The sequence below is a fragment of the Hirundo rustica genome, chromosome W (genome assembly GCF_015227805.2).
Source record: "Hirundo rustica isolate bHirRus1 chromosome W, bHirRus1.pri.v3, whole genome shotgun sequence".
Classification (NCBI taxonomy): domain Eukaryota; kingdom Metazoa; phylum Chordata; class Aves; order Passeriformes; family Hirundinidae; genus Hirundo; species Hirundo rustica.
Window position 1 is genome coordinate 21,045,432 of NC_053487.1, and position 16,511 is coordinate 21,061,942.

The window sequence follows — 16,511 nt, forward strand, 5'->3', positions numbered from 1 at the left end:
GTGCAGGTTGAGTCTTGTCCTCATGAGACACATGCAAAACCCACCTGCTGAAGGAGCAAGGTCCTGGAAATGTGTTGTCTGTAGGTTGTTTTAGCTGAGTTTGGCTGTTGGGAAGTTCTAGGTAAGGATCAGGGTATTGGGGACCTGGGTCTGGCTGCGATAAGAATTATTCCAGTGACAAAAGCCCAGACTTCCTGTGTATGGGCCTCTCTCCTACAGCAGTGATGGATAATTAATAAAATTAATCCTACTTGGAGTTACACTCTGGAGGAATCTGTCTTTCCATGGCTGCAGAGCAGCTTGGTGAGATTACCCTGACTCAGGCTGTTAATTCAGGGCATCCAGAACCTCCCCAGACACAGCCCTATAAACAGAGCATAAAAATCACCCTGTCCCCTTGTGGTGTCCTCTCTGAAGTTTCAGATACAGCCGAAGAACCTCTGGGTTCAGCCACTGGTGAAGAGCTGGAGGGTCAACCATCTTCATCAGGCTCAAATGCACAGAGCTGGAGTGGAAATGCCATAGATCCAGGGAAAAGCAGACCAGTCAGGAGCAAATCTACACCAGTGAAACAAGGTGAGAAATAATAAGATTCTGTGCTTTGACTGACTGATTTCACTAGAGATGAAAGATCTTACTTCTGTCTGATGTCTATGGAATTATTGCCTCAGTGTAGCATTGTATATATTCCTAAACCGTATCAAAAAATTGAATTTACTTTACTCCTTTACTCTGTGGTGTTCTTGTCTGAGGTGTGGAATGCAGATGATTCCATGTGCACTTTGGTGAAGTCCTTTAAAATCTCTCCAGATGGAAAACTTGATTGCTCTTAAACCTCTTACAGTTCCTTCATGAGTTACAGAAATCAAACAAACCAAGAGAATCCCCACCCTAAAACCTTTGCCTTTTATTAATCAAGCTGAAACCAAAGATGAAAGAAAGTTTATAAAAACATTTTAATATTTTTCTCACGTGCAAAACAAAGTAGTTGTGATTAGAAGGGAGACAGTTCAGGTGTGGTAATCTCAGGGATAAGTTACTCAGAGTTTCCACCGAGGTGGGCACTACATGGGCATTTCCTGAACCCTGGAGCCTTTCCCAAGTCCACACTCCTGTGCTGTGGCAATGCTGGATGCTGCAGGTGAGCTTTTCCTGTCCTGTCTTAAAGAAGATATTTAATCTTCATTGTCAGATTCATAACCCTGAAAACATGGCAGATTTTGGGTCCCAAGCCAGCAAGATACTTTATTTAATTTTCATTTAAGGTGTTCAGCAATCCCATTGAGCTTTCTTGGGTCATTGACTCTCTTAAGTTATACTTTTGATTAATATTCCCTGGACTAAGCCTTTGGAGAACATGCATTTTATAGGGAATAAATGCTGCTTGCAGAATGTTATTTTTGTGTATATTTAGTTTTGAAATGGATTTTAGAGTGTTCCTGCCTTGGCACCCCAGGTAGGATTCACCTGACTGAGTTTTAGATGTTTGTGTCCAACCTGGTCACTCCAGGCTCCTTTTTTTGCCTGCTTCTTCACTGAACTCTTGCTCAGGAGAGTTTGCAGTTGTTGCTTCTGGATAAAAACTGTGTTTACTTTGATAGATTTTCCCCTTAGAGCACCTCCTTGTGTCCACAGCACGTAAAGGGTGAGTAGTGGATCATCCGAGCACACCTCAGAGGCAGCTGAGGAGAATCCTAAAGGCAACTGAGGCAAATCCCACTTTCTGTGTCCTGTTTGGCTGTGGTGTGATGCTGATGGGTTTATTTTGTGTTTGCTTAGATCACTCTCCTGATTGGCCACTCACCAATGGGGATGGCAGAGAAACCCGGGCAGGAGTCAAGAGGAAGCTGCTGAGCGCCTCAGAAGAGGATGAGCACCTGGAGGAGGCAGAGGAGGAGGAAAAGAAGAGAGAATTAAAGGAAAAGTCTTGTTTGTCTTCATCAGAAAGTGGGGAATCGGGATCCAGCTCCAGCTCTGAAAGCAGAAGTGGCTCTGATTCTGACTCAGAATCAACCTCCAGAACAGACCAGGATTACATTGATGGCGACCACGACTACAGCAAAGTTGTGCAATCCAAAAAACCCAAACGGAAAATCAAACGGAAACTCACTGGGGGCAAACGGAATTGGCAGGGCCGAGGGACAGGGAGGAGGGGCAGATGGGGCAGGTGGGGCAGGTGGAGCAGAGGGGGCAGAGGTAGAAGAGGCTGCGGCAGAGGAAGAGGCGGTGGCCGGGGAGGAAGGAGAGGCCGAGGGGCCTCACGAGCCACCAGAGCGAAACGTGCCCGGCTCACCGACGATGAGTTTGAAAACCTCTTTGGGGGACAGTTTGGGGAGAACGTGTTTGGAGGGAGATTCTGCCGACCCCCTCGGATCAAAACCAGGAATGAGGGCAGGAGAACTGTCCTGTACAACGATGACTCCGACAATGACAATTTTGTGCACACCGAGGATCCTTTGAACCTTGGTACATCCAGGTCAGGCAGGGTGCGGAAAATGACAGAAAAAGCCAGGGTCAGCCATCTTATGGGGTGGAATTATTGACAGATGGAAAACTTTGGAACAATTTTAAAAGAACTTCAATGGCCTTCTACTGCAGGGATTTTACCAGAAATTCTACCAAGCAAGTTGTGCGGGGACTCCACTCACATTTCACAGTGGTGCTTTTCCATCCTATCAGTTTATGTTTGTTTTAAGGCTTCAGATCTCCACACTTCATTGGTCAAAACAAGCCTTCATCATTAGGCCTTAAATTACAGAAATTCTTCCCCACACACTATGAATTCATCACATTACAGAGGCTTCCAGCTTCTCAGTAAGAACATGACATTTTCAAGTCACATTTATAACTTCTCTCCCTCATTTTGTTTTTGTATTATAGAAATAGCACCTTCTTACAGAGTTTTTATGTGGTTTCTGCCATAAATCCTTAGACAGTAATAATTATAACTTTTGCACAATACACCAATCCTAAAGGCAGCTATAAAATGTTTACAGTTTCTATATTGTAAGAAGGATATGGATTATTTTAATTTTCCCAGGCCAAACGTTGATGGAATTGTGCTGAAGTATGTCCATACTAGTTTTGGGGGTCCTGATGTGCTTTCTATCGGTTCCTTATTAGTGTAAAAACAGTGACAAAGGGTTGGTGCCTTGTAAATATGTAGCAAACCTTTGATGTGGTGTGTCCTATGTGTGCATTAACTTTATTAAAAAGAGAATACTTGAGAAATATGAATATCCAGACAAAAGGTGCCAAATGCAAAAGTTACTTGCATCTATTTTCTTTTTGTCCTCTCATATTTTTATAGTATTAATCGAGATTGTGCAGCTAAAGGGGTGAGTTCAACATTTGAAAGGTTCCTCCTCTTCAAAGCATGATTTTTAATAGTAGCTCAGCTACCTCTTATTTACAACTACTGGAAACTGAAAAGAAAATAGATGCTGTTATTCAGAGAGTGGTGAAGAAGAGGCGAAAAGGAGTGTAGAGGGGTGGAAGTTGTGAGTAGCTTTATCTTCCTTGTGTTGCCACCATGAAAACAAATGCAGTGGCTCTCAGAGTTCTCAGCAGCAGATGTTTGAGGCAGATTTGGGATTTGGTTGTGCAGAGGGGCTGCCTGCCCATGCTCCATGGAAATGTGGTTTGGGCCCTCTGGCCCCTTGGAGGTGCTGAGGGAGCTGTTGCCCCCCCAGACTGACTCTTGTGTCTCAAGCTTCCAGAACAGAATTCCTGTTGCACTGTGCTCTTGTCCTGGGAAATGCTGACTTGAAATCCTCTGGCAGTGGTAGTGCAGTTGGTGAGGAGATCCCTGCTCTTGCTCCTCGGTGACCTCGGCAGTGGTGTGGGCTAAGCTGGAGGTGAGCGGCCTCTTCTTTCCTGGGCTCTGGCTGGAATAGATATGGGATTCCAATTTCCTCCCCTTGTCTGACAGTTCAGAGTCAGGTTACAGAGAGAACAAGTCAGAAGAGACTACAAAGTTCCAGTGGAGTTTTTCAAGGTTTTTAGGGGTTTTTTTTGAGCTTTCATTGAATATCCTGAAGTTCTTCTGTGCACAGCTTGGTCAATAATTCTGGAAAACCTCAGGCAGCAAAGAGTGACCCATGTATATTCTCAGATGCAGAAGGAATTTAATTTTTGACTTTCTATATTAAGCACTAGTTATTTTATCTTGCTTTCCAGAAAAAATCCTAGATAGATGCAAAAATGACTTAAAAATAAAAAAAGCAGAGGTTTAGTTTTGTGATGGAGGAGAGTATATCCTAAATTGCTCATTAATATGAGTTTATGGTACAGTATAAAAACCACACTTTTAATTTTATAAGGAATGTTTGGAATCAACCATAATCCATTGCTGGACTTGATTTGGTTTTTGATGGGGAGTGGGAAAAAAACCAAGTGCAGAGGCTCTCCTAGGTCTGTGTTGGGCTTTAAAGTATTAACACCTGTCCTATCATCTCTGTCATATATCTGTATATATACATGCATTTATATTTATAAGAAATGTATTATTTGTTTGATTGGTCTTTTTACATATGGTAACCAGGAATAGCATGTATGCATCAGTCCATAGTTGGAATCATATCCCTTAGATCAGTCCTGTGAGCTAATGTAAACACTATGGCTTCTGTCCTAAAGCCTGAAAAGCTTGATATGCAAAAGAAAAGCTTTTTTCCTTTATTTCTGACTGGCTGAAAATCCACTTATACCTTATTTATTTTGTGTAGGGGTTGGGGAGAGAGAAACCACAGGGATTCCAGAGGAATCATTTTATAAGTTGGTGTATTTTAGCAGCAATTAGAGTAAGATTTAATATGTTCTTAACTGTATTTTTTCTCTGTACTGTGAAGATACCAGTGAAGCATCACTTTGCTGTGGCGTAAGTATTACTGTGTCCCATGACTATGCACTAGAGCAGGGGATGCTGGGACAGCAGAATTTAATGTAAAAATTGAAAAAAAAAGTTGGTTTTTTTTTTGGTGCATGAGAACCTTTTATCAGCATAACAAATAACTTGGGTTTAGAGCTGTTCTTTTTGCTTGGATTTGTGTCTGGATTCTTTCTCTGAGTTGGGCAGTTGATTTCTCATAGTTCTGTGGAATAATTACACTTTCATAGGAACTTGGATGCTTTCAAATCCCAAATCCTATCAGGAGCCACTTATGGGTGTGGTAAACTTAGGATGAGCCCACCAGGTGCAGCAGAAGCAGGATTTAAAGTGATTTACACCATCCAAATGTTTCCCTGCTCCAGACCCTGCTGAGCTCCGGGCAGGCTGCAGAGTCTGGAATGTGCTGTCTTTCCTTGCACTCTCACCAAAGAACTCCAGACTCTGCCTAAGGAATAGGATTTAAGGTCTGATTTTGAATGGGATTCCTGAGGGTGAGCAGGCAGGCTAGGGGCTCCTCGGTTCCTGTAGGTGTTTGGGCATTGGTGCCTCTGTTTATGTGAGATGTCCCGCTGGCAGATCCCAATCCTGAGCTGCTGGGGCTCCTCAGGGCCCTTGGGAACACCTTGGGAAAGGCCTCAGGCCCACACACTCCATCCTCCACAGAGACAGGGCTGAAATCTTGCCTGTCTTTGCTCTCAGCTTCTCCCAGCCCCAATTCACTGTCCCCACAGTGCTCCCCTTTCTCTCCAGACCAGGGCATGGATGACAAAGCTTATTTGACAGTAGTGAGGTGCTGTTGTCTTGGATATTAGGGAAAATGTTTTCATGGAAAGAGTGGTCAGGCATTGGAAGAGGCTGCCCAGGGAGGTGGCAATCACCATCCAAGAGTTGAGCACATGTGGCCCTTGGTGGTTCAGTGGCCAAGGCGGGATTTGGTTGAAGGTTGGACTTGATGATCTTGGAGCCTTTTCCAACCTTAGTAATTCCATGATTCAGCTCAAACTTCACCTGCATTTTATTTTCTCCATCACCTTTTATTTTCCTCTTTGCCATGCCCCACCTCTGTCCTACAGTTTTATTTTATAGGCTATTTATTTATTCTCTTGGAAACTTTGGATATCGTGATGAATTTTATTTCAGCTGGCCTGCCAGGCTGTTAGGTTTAATCCAAACCTTTCTGTTGTTGCTTGAACTTGAATGGATTTGGGCAGTTTTATCCCTCCTCCCTCTTTCCATCACTCCTTTCTCCATCAGCCAAGCAGAGGCCACCCCCTAATCCCAACCACCCCCACCCTGCAGACACAAAAGCTAAAAAGAGTTGTGGAGAAATAATTCCTGGAGGACTTTTGGCTGCTTTAAATTCTGCATCCTGTTTGCGTAGTTTCATTTTTCTGGAATATTTTTCTCAATGTCCATCTCAGCTGCTCCTCCTCTGGGGAAGCAGAAGGACTGAGTAGTTCAGAGAGCAGGGAAAAGAGCTGGCACCAGGGGTGTGACAAAGAGTTTTTAATTAATTTTAAAAAATAAAATATTTGGAGGCTCTCTTGACTCCCAAAAACAAGATGACCCTTGCCAAGCATTTGGAAAAGCTGCTCCTGGGTGTCTCGGGAATTTCTCTGTGCTCCAAATCACAGAATATTAACATGAGAAAATCAGTTTAAATCACTAATTCTTGATAAAAACTTGATTCATTCCATCTTTGAATGGTGAACACCAGGGAAAAGTGAACAAGCTGTAGGTTTAAGGATGTTGTGTCCTGATCTGGAGCACCCTGTCATGGATCTCATGGGTTAAAAATGTCTTTGTGTGTTTACATGTCTTAATTTTATCTTTTTATTTAAAAAACATCCTGCAGAGTTTTATAAAATGCTGATGATTTCCTTAAGGAGCCGTTAACACTCCAAGGCTAACTATATTTAATAGGTAAGGAGCTGTTGTGTTCTTACAATGTGTATTATAGCAAATCCCTGTGCGTGAGCAACAGACTTTTCAACTCTTCAATATATCTGAGGTTTACACATGGTAAAAAACCTCCTTTGTGTACAGTAAGTAACAGCCTGCAAAATTTAGTCTAAAAACTCATCATTTTTTAGTCTTAGAAATGTGAAGACCGGTTGGAAGCTTGTACATTTTTACTACATAGTGTTCAGCCCACAGTGAACTCACAATTGTGCTATGAATCCCTGAAAAGTTTAGATTTCCAGTGGGAATTGCTGTCACGGCCTTAACTCTAGTGTTTTTAAAAATGGTGCTGAAATACATTTTTGTGCGTGGATGTGTGTACCTGATCCAAGTCTGTGAGACTTCCAAGGCAAACCAAGCACTTGGAGTTACTACTCCTGGTAGTAACTGCAGCCATGCAGCCACGCTGGGGAGCTGGCAAATGTGTAAATAGTTGGGAAATAATTCCACCAGTGAAAAATTAGGAGCAGTTCCTCAGTTTGGGGGTTTTCATTGGCAAGCACTGCAGATCTTCCTGGGTTTTGGGTCTGTGTGGAGGTTTTTTAGGGGGTGGGGGATGAAATCCTGCCGAATATTTGCAGGTAAAATCCAAATACGCTGTTTCTCTTCCTAAAATTCTTCCTCAGAGTGGTGGCTGCTTGGATGTGTTCAGAACTCAACGTCTGAGGATTATTTTTCTGTAGAAATATTAATTCAGGCTCTTCATTCCTCCATGAGTCATTAGAGCAGATTTCATGTAGAAATACCACTTGATGTCAGAGCAAAATTCACATGATTTAGGCTCTCCAGGTTGTGTTCTGGATTTAAAATACTCCAAAAATGCACAAAACTATTAGAATTATGTCTAGTTTCTATATTTTTTTTTCAGGTGATATTTATGCCCATATCTTCACATCCGCTATCTCAGGTCCCTTTAATGAATACTTCAGGGATTTTGATGCCACATGTTGGCAGACCAAATGTAATATTTATATGCAATGAGCTGTTAGTTTTTTGTATTGTACAAATGTAAATTTGTAAAGATTTTTTTCTAAAGTTTTTTTTAAGTCACTGATGTAATTTAGGATGTTTCATTTTCCAGCTGTGGGATTGTCTTAATAAAAATAATAATAATAAAAAAAAAAAAAGATAAACTCTTACTTTGGTTTTGCATTGCTTCCTGAATAGTTGAGACATTAAAAGGTTTAAAAAAAAAAAAAAAAAAAGTAGGTAAAATGGAGGTTTTCATGTAAAAAATAAAAAGCTCTTTGATGCAACTGGATACTTTTATAGTTTTAATTGGAAGTTATATAAACTGGATATAGAAACTTTATACATGGATAGAGAAGCATTTATACACTGTGAAGGTATTGAGCAGGATGGGATGGAGACCCTCACCCCAATCACCATCCGATCTGGCTCCAAAATACCATTTTTCGGGGAAAAAAAGGATAAGAGCAGCTAATGATTTCTTGGAAAAAGAACGGAAAAATACCTAAAAGTGCTGTGAAATGGCTAAAAATGCCATGAAAGGAGCAAGGGAGGAAGAGGAGGAGGAGGCTCTGGGCAAGGTCCCATGGCCACTGTGGGACACAGGTGGGTTCAGAGGGTGACAGTTTGAGGAGATGGTTGGACTGTTACCTAAGGGATATTTCATGGGAAACAAGGAGTTACTCGTCTGTTCTTGCCCTTGTGTACTGGCTTGAAGGCAAAACCAGCGAGAGACTCCAAATCAGAAAAAAACAATTTAATAGGAGAGAAAAAAAAAATAAGATAAAATAAAATAAAACACATGCAATGGTACAAAAGATCACTGACAGAGTCAGAATACAACCTGAAACCATGGTGGTAGCAGTCCAGATGAAGTGGTCTTGTTGAAGCAGTGTTCCCGCAGAAAGGTCTGGTAGCTCTTGTCCTCTGGGAATCCAGTGGGTAAGGCTGCCTGTGCTGTCCTAAATCCCAGATTATATCCAGGTGGGAATGCTTGGCTCCTCCCCCTGGGCAGAGCATCTCACAATGGGCTGATATCATTCTATGAGTCTTGCAATGGGTCCTTGATTGCCCATTAAACAGAGATAGCTCCCAGAGGGAGTTACCTATAAGTCATGCAGCAGGGCATTGATGGCCCGTTAACAGAAGATAGTCTGGAGGGAGGGGGCAAGGGAAACACTGCCCAACCTAGTTTCAACAGCTCATGTAGATGGTGATAGAATACACACTTTGGGCACATCTTACATTGTAACCTAGGACACCTTGTTAAATAGCAGCAATAACATTGTTTAAACAGGGATTTTTGGGGGTGGATGGGACTGGGTTTGTGTAGAACTGCCCAGAGGGCTCCATGCAGGGACAGGTGCTGAAAATAAATATATGGAATAAACTCAGGAGGAATTTCTTCCTGGAAAGGGTGGCCAGGCATTGGAAGGGGCTATCCAGGGAGGTTTGGAGTCCCCAACCCTGGAGGTGTCCAAGGAAGGACTGGAGGTGGCACTTGGTGCTCTGGGCCGGTGACAAGGTGGGGATCGGGCACTGGTTGAACTCAGTGGTTTGGGAGGCCTTTTCCAATATTAATGATTCTGGGATTCTGTCATTCTCTTTTGACTTTTCCCCTCATTAATCTGCTGACTTTTTTGACATTTCAATTTATTGCACTGATTCCAGTGGCATTTCCTCTCCAATGGGAATGAATAGCTCCTTTTTAAGACAACATTTATCCTCCAAACCCCAGGGACAAAAGGGCTTTTTTTTTTTTTTTTTTTTTTTCATGGCCTTTATAGTTACAGAGAACAAAATCTTGTTTTGCAGAGATGCTGGAGCCCCCCTTCATGTACATCCATCAGACGGCATTGGAGGGAAGGAATTCCACAATTCCACTCCCTTCAGAGCTGCTTGACCTTTGCTAAACCTCCCTTGGCTGTCCCTCTGTCGATATTATATTGATTTGATATTATATTGATATTATATCATAGCTGCTTTATACTTTATATCATCATATTTAGGTCATATGTGATAATACATGTTATAAAATACATGTTATAAAATAACAGTGTGGTAGAGAACAACTATTTTCCCCCATGTACTTTGGAAATGCATTTTGTAGAAGTACCTTTTTAAAGGTATTTTTTATAGATGTCTTAGAATTCAGCTGTGATTTTTGTGCGTTTCAGCAGGGAGTGGACACAGCACTGCCTTGCAGTGATGTGTGGGACAGCTGGGTCATCCCAACGCTCATTTCCAGCCTGGAAAACCCCAAGAGCACCTTTTTGAATTCACCCTCACGATGCTTCAGGGGTGCAGGGTGCTACCAGTGACATCGTGGGCACTGTGAGGCCCCGGGGCCTTCCTGACCCGCACGGCAGGGAGAGGCTAAGCTTTGCCTCCATCCATTTCCAGTTCACAACAGGAATGGAATGAGCCGAGTTCCAGCAGTGTTTGGACAGCGCCTCAGGCCCAGGGTGGGATTTTGAGGGATGGTGTTGTGCAGGGCCAGGAGCTGGACTCAATGATCCCTGTGGGTCCCTGCCAGCTTGGCAGACTCAGTGACTCTGTCATTTGCCCTTCATTTGGTACAACCAGGAGCTGGATTTGGGTACATTGTGAGGCCGGTGGCAGCTTGGAGCCGGGTGGAGCCGTTCCGAAAGCCGAGGGTGCCTGGTGACGGGACTTTCGGGTGTCCTTGTTTCTGGGTGAATAAAAGCGTTTGTGCCGGGCCTCGGTGGAGCAGGTGTGGAGCCGGAGCACGTCCCGTGACGCAGATGCGGGCGGTGCTGGCAGCCCTCTCGGCCCAGGCCTTCCTCCCGCTCTGCTCAGGACAAACCCTTCCCTCTGCCGGCGGTGTCCGGCCCGGGGCTGACGCAGGACCTGCCCTCCTCCACCAATACTTGCTCTGCTGCCCGGAGGGAAGGCTCGCAGAGTTCCGGCAGGAGCTCCAGCCTCACACGTCCCCGCAGACAGTGCCGGAGCCCCGCGAAGCATGAGGGACCGGCTGGCGGAGCTGCAGCAGCCAGCGGCGGCCGAGGGAGACCCGCACGACGACTCCCTGCACTTCGACAACCCCGGGGGCCGGGCGCTGCGGGAGGCGGCCGAGCTGTGGCGGGCCCTGGAGCGGCTGGAGCAGCTCTCGGAGAGCATCGACAGGACGCAGCAGTCGGTGCTGTGCTGCACCTCGGAGAAGGACATCGCCCACGAGAAGAGCAGCCTCGGCGCGGCCCGGGCCGCCTTCGCCGGCCAGGCCATGGCCCTGCAGCCCCAGCTGGGAGCGCTGCCGGCGGCCCCGGCCGGGGGCTCGGGGCGAGCGGGGCCCCGCGTCCGCTAGACCCAGCTGTGGCTGCCGCTGCGCCGCTACGGCGCCGTCCACGCCCGCCACTACGCCCGGGAGAGCCGCTACCAGCACCGGCTGAAGGAGCAGATCCAGAGGCAGGCGGAGCTGGCGGGCATCAACCTGGGCGCTCAGGACGTGGATCTGCTGACCGAGAGCCCGCAGGGGCTTTTCATCGTCGGCCGCGACCTGGAGGAGCTCAAGGCCAAGCATCACCTGAGCCTGGCCCAGGCGCGCCAGCGGCAGCTGCTGGAGCTGGAGGCGCAGATGCTGGAGCTGCGCGGGTTGTTCGTGCAGCTGGAGGGGCTGCTGGCCTAGCAGCACGGCGCTGCCGACAGCGTGGAGTAGCACGTCCTGCGCACCCACGACTACGCGGCCCAGACAGGCGGTGGGGTGAAGAGAGCCGGCAAATACCAGTGTTATAAATTGCACGGCTCAAGATTTAGTCCCAATTAGAATTTTATTTACTACAGCAAGCGGGGCATAAGCAAATACAGCGCTGGGCGACAGGGGGTCTGCACCCCGCCAACTGCCACACGGTTACGGTTTTTCAGTTCTGTTTTATACAGTTCTTTTCTTCTGTTATCGGTCGGTTTATCTTGGTGCTAGGAGACCATCTTCTATCTTCTGAAAACAGTTACAGTTCCTTCTCCTGGAACTCAAAAGCCTTGTTAAGCAATAGCATATGTGTCTAAAAAGTCCTGAGTCATCCTGTGTTTGCAAGTTTTAAAAGTCATGAGTCATCCTGTGTTTGCAAGTTTAAAGGTTCTCTTAAAAGTCATGAGTCATCCTGTGTTTGCAAGTTCAATGAACAAAGCATTAACCCGCTACAATCCCCCCTTTTTCTTTCAGCCTAAATTTGTTCATTGAATCTTTTTAATTCCTGTCTGGCCTATTCTAATTTCTCATCTTCTGAGGTAGAAGATATGAGACTATTGATAACCTTGAAAATTAAACAGCGTAGGATCCCGAACGCTATTGTTACAAGGAAAAGAATAACAAGAAATAACAAAATTGTTTTAACTATAGAAGTCCACCACCCTGTAAGTCGCCACTTTTTTGATCCAGTCCTCAGATTCTTGCTTCACTTGTCCGATCACGCTGTTCATGCTTCGAAGGGCAGCATGGATGTTTGGAGCCTTCGAGGTCACGTTTAGGCAACACAGTCTTTGAAATTCCTGGCATTCATGTCCATGAAGTAACAAGAGATAATCTATAGCAGCATGGTTCTGGAGAGTGGTCTGTCTGGTAATTTCCTCATCTTCTAGGAGAGAGCTGATGGCGGTGGATGTTAAATTTGCCTGTTTGACTACCCAGCACTCTAGATGGCCCAATTCACCTAGAGCCTTGGCTGCTGCAACCCACAGAAGGAACAGGGACACAGCGACTCTTTTTGACTTGGCCCAATGAAAAATTTCTGAATTACAATTTGGATCCAATTGGTCAGCACTTCTCTTTTGAATTTTGTTTGCTGATTTGTTTTTTGTGAGTCCATTCATCAGTCAAAGTTTGGTTGGGTGTCAATACAGACAACCGCCCTATGGTACATGGCTCTCCTAAAAGCCGAGACAGAATTCCTGCCTATAATGGAATTCCTACCAGACAGGTGGACATAGGATTCTCTGTTGATGCAGTGGACAAACATATGTTTTCCTGCGGAAGTGTCTGTGCCAGGGTCACCCAGACATTTTGATGCAGCTGAGGGATGATCTATGCAGCTGCCAGACTGTTCAGCAACAATAAGATGACAACTTGTATGGGGTTCATCACAGGGTTGAGTGTGAGGTAGGCTTTCTCTAAAAAGAAAAACAAACATTTTTAAAACATGTTAAAAGTTTCTGTTTCTGCCGAAAGGAGTCCACATCTAGGAAGAGTCTTTTTCTTCTATCCGGCGGCGTCTTCTTTTGGATGCAACAGCTACTTGCCTCTTATCCCCTTCTGCTGGAGCTGGATTTTTAGGGACAAAAGGTTTCACTCACTTCTGGGGAATCCACCGAGGGCCTGAGGGAGTGGCCACGCAGGCATAGCCACGACCCCAGGTCACGAGCTCATAGGGATCTTTGGTTTCCCAAGTTTCTGGATCCCTAATCATGACCAGTGGACGCTGAGACAATTTGAACTGATTGCTACTGTTAAAATGGCGTACCACTGGTGGACTCATGTTTTCAAATGAACAGTTCAGAAAATTGATGGTAAACATGGCTTTGCAGAGTTTCTCATGTGGAGACATCCACACAGTCGTACTACTCTGTCTAGCCAGGACCTGTTTGAGCGTCTGATGTGCTCGCTCAACCACAGCTTGACCTGTGGGGGAGTGAGGGATGCCAGTTTTATGTTCCACTCCCCACTGCTGGACAAACTCCAGGAACCCCTTGGACGTGTACGCTGGGCCGTTATCAGTTTTGATTTCTTTTGGAATCCCCAACACTGAAAAAGCTTGCACTAGGTGTTTCTTGGCATGTTCAGTCTCTTCCCCTGCATGGGCAGAGGCATACACTGCACCTGAATATGTGTCAATGCTTACATGAACATATTTGAGGTGTCTAAAACTAGGAATGTGTGTGATGTCTGTCTGCCATACCTCACAACTGCCAAGGCCCCGGGGGTTAACTCCCATACCCATCGATGGCATCGCCTGGACCTGGCAGCTGGGACAGGTGGCCACAATGGCTCGAGCCTGGCTCCGTGTTAGCTGAAACTGATGGATCAGGCCTGGAACATTCTGATGGTATTGTTGGTGACTCAGCTTTGCCTGTTGGAAGATATCAGGGAGACATGCATTTTTAACAGGTGCAGCAAGGGAATCTGCCTGACGATTCCCCTCTGCAATTTCACCTGGCAAATCCGTGTGTGATCTTACATGCATCACATAGAACGGATGTTCTCGATGAGAAATTAAATAAATTAGCTTTGAAAGCAATCTGAAGAGATGTTCATTGTCAATTTCTTTGAGCACAGCCTGCTCCGCTCTGGACACTACCCCCGCCACGTAAGCAGAGTCTGTTACCAAATTAATTGGTTCCGAGAACTTCTCAAAGGCTCTTACCACTGCAGCTAGTTCAGCTACTTAGGGGGATCCCTCCACAAACTCCACATCAGCTTCCCAACGCTGAGTCTGAGGATTTCTCCAAGTCATCACCGACTTGTGGGAAGCCCCGGATGCGTCCGTGAACACTATGAGAGCCTTGAGTGGTCTCCGACTCCTCTTCTCTCGAGGAATGAGGTGGAATTCCTCATTGAACAACTTGTGAGACAGGGCATGGACTGATATTTGTCCTCTGTAGCTGTCCAGAGATAATTGGAGACTGGCATTGCTCTGGAGCAAATGCTCAAACATCTCTTTGGTCAATCTCTTGGGAGAGTTCTTTCCCTCCTTAGAAAGTTTGACCGGAAGGTGAATACATGTAAAGTCACAACCAGCCAGTTCACACAATCTCACCCTTGCCTTCCGAATCAGTTGAGCTATCTACTCTTGTGGCTCAGTGATGGTCTTGGATCTTTGGTGAGAGAGGAAGACTCACTCTATTATCAAGAGTGAATCTCTCTGCCCTTCGATCCATTGAAAAATCAAACCATGCAAATGTGGCAGTTTTCCTAGAACAATGAATTGGAAAGGTATGTTTGGCTCACATCGATGAGCCTGCCTCTCTGATAAGGCCTTCTGTACCTTTTCGATTGCTGTCTTTGCCTCTGGGGTCAGTTCCCTGGGAGAAACCAGCTCTTTCTCCCCCTTTAATAAATTGAAGAGAGGGTCTAAATCTTCATTTGTGAGGCCTAGCCAAGGTCTTACCCAATTCAAAGACCCACACAAGGAGTGGAGATCTGCTAGGGTTTTGGGATTACACTCAATTTCCAATTTCTGCGGAACAATGGTCCTTGCAGCTATTTGTAGACCCAGGTACTTCCAAGGTGGCATCCTTTGAACTTTATCTTCCTGCAATTGAAATCCAGCAGAGGTTAAAACCTTAACCACTAGGTCAAGCGTGTGTTGGAGTATAGAGTCATTGGGGGCACACACGAGTAGATCATCCATGTAGTGAAGGATGATGGCATCCTTTCTCTTGGCACGTACTGGTGACAGTAGTGAGGCTACGTACTGTTGGCATATGAAAGGACTAGATTTCAGACCTTGGGGAAGTACTTTCCAGTGATATCTCTTCATTGGGGCTTCTCGATTAATGGTAGGAACCGAGAATGCAAACCGTGGGGCATCTTCTGGGTGTAGAGGAATTTCCTGAAGTTTGCCTGTCACAGGATGCAACTCCCAATGTGATGGCCACATGCTCTCAGGTCAACAGCATGAGGCCTCTTATCTTTCCCTTAATGGTCATGGGAGCTATCTCAGCCTCCAAGGGTGTGTGTGCTGTGTCCTTAATAACAAAATACTCACTGTTCGGTTCTATGTGGTTAACTTTCATGTCTTGTGAAATGTTTTGCAGGCCCACTGTAATTACTGTCCAATCAGTAGATGTTTCTGGTTTTCTGGGCAGGCTTTGGCGAAGTGTCCTGGCCTTTTGCAGCGGTGGCAGATGATGTGCTGCAGCTGGTCTGATGACATCGGTTGCCTCCTTGCTCCTGGTGCTGCAGCTGCCACAGGCTTTGGGTGTGTCAGTCCTGGATTCCTTTCAGATGCACTGAAAAGTTCTACTCTCTTGGTACAGGCTTCTATCATCGGTGCGAGACTAGGCGATGGGTCAAGGGGAAGGCTAAGAATGATTCTACGACAGGTCCCATTACCATTCCTCTGAGCCATCTCTTTAATCAATTCTGCCTGTACCTCTGGGTCTTGCACTTGTCTTTCTACTTGACTTCTCAGATGGTCCACAAACTGCAAGAAATTCTCGGAAGGAAACTGTTTAATGTTAACATAACTGGTCTTTATCTCAGGTGATGGAATCTGATAAAAAGTCTTTTCTGCAGCATTACAGATCTTATCTAAAACTGACTTGGATAACAACCGAATTTGCTCATTCGCACTAGATAAATCACCTTCACCGCACAAATGATCATGTGTGATGTCATTGTAATCGCTGTCCTGAGCATCAGGAGTTTGCTGAATTTCCTGCAATACTGTTTTCAACGCTTTTTTCCATAATCCTTCCCATAGGTTATACTCTGAGGGAGTTAATAGGCATCTGAATAAATCTTTAATGTCACTGGGTACTATCTCATTTGAATTGAAGATAGCTTTCATCATGCCCTTAAATATTTCACTGGATCTCCCAAACTGTTTCTGCATTTTACACAGCTCTTTTTTTTTTATCTTGGCATGAAAAAGGCAAATACTCTCTACCCACGTGTCTTTTGTCTACATATACTACAGGAGGCACAGATGGTATGCTCTGTGATAAACATTAACTATTT

General features: G+C 45.3%; 1 protein-coding gene across 3 annotated transcripts in view; it reads left to right on the top strand.

Annotated features, from left to right (window-relative positions):
* Nucleotides 1-7,932, top strand: part of LOC120764831 (bromodomain and WD repeat-containing protein 3-like) — a 52,932-nt gene extending 45,000 nt beyond the window's left edge. For 2 of the 3 annotated variants that reach the window (XM_040088900.2, XM_040088903.2), the window contains 2 exons: nt 418-576; nt 1,780-7,932. In XM_040088900.2, coding sequence (XP_039944834.1) covers nt 418-576; nt 1,780-2,543 — 923 coding nt within the window. In that variant the 3' untranslated portion in view covers nt 2,544-7,932. The remainder of the gene's footprint in view (nt 1-417; nt 577-1,779) is intronic. The other variant, XM_040088902.2, reaches the window with a different exon arrangement.
* The last annotated feature ends 8,579 nt before the right edge of the window (nt 7,933-16,511 follow it).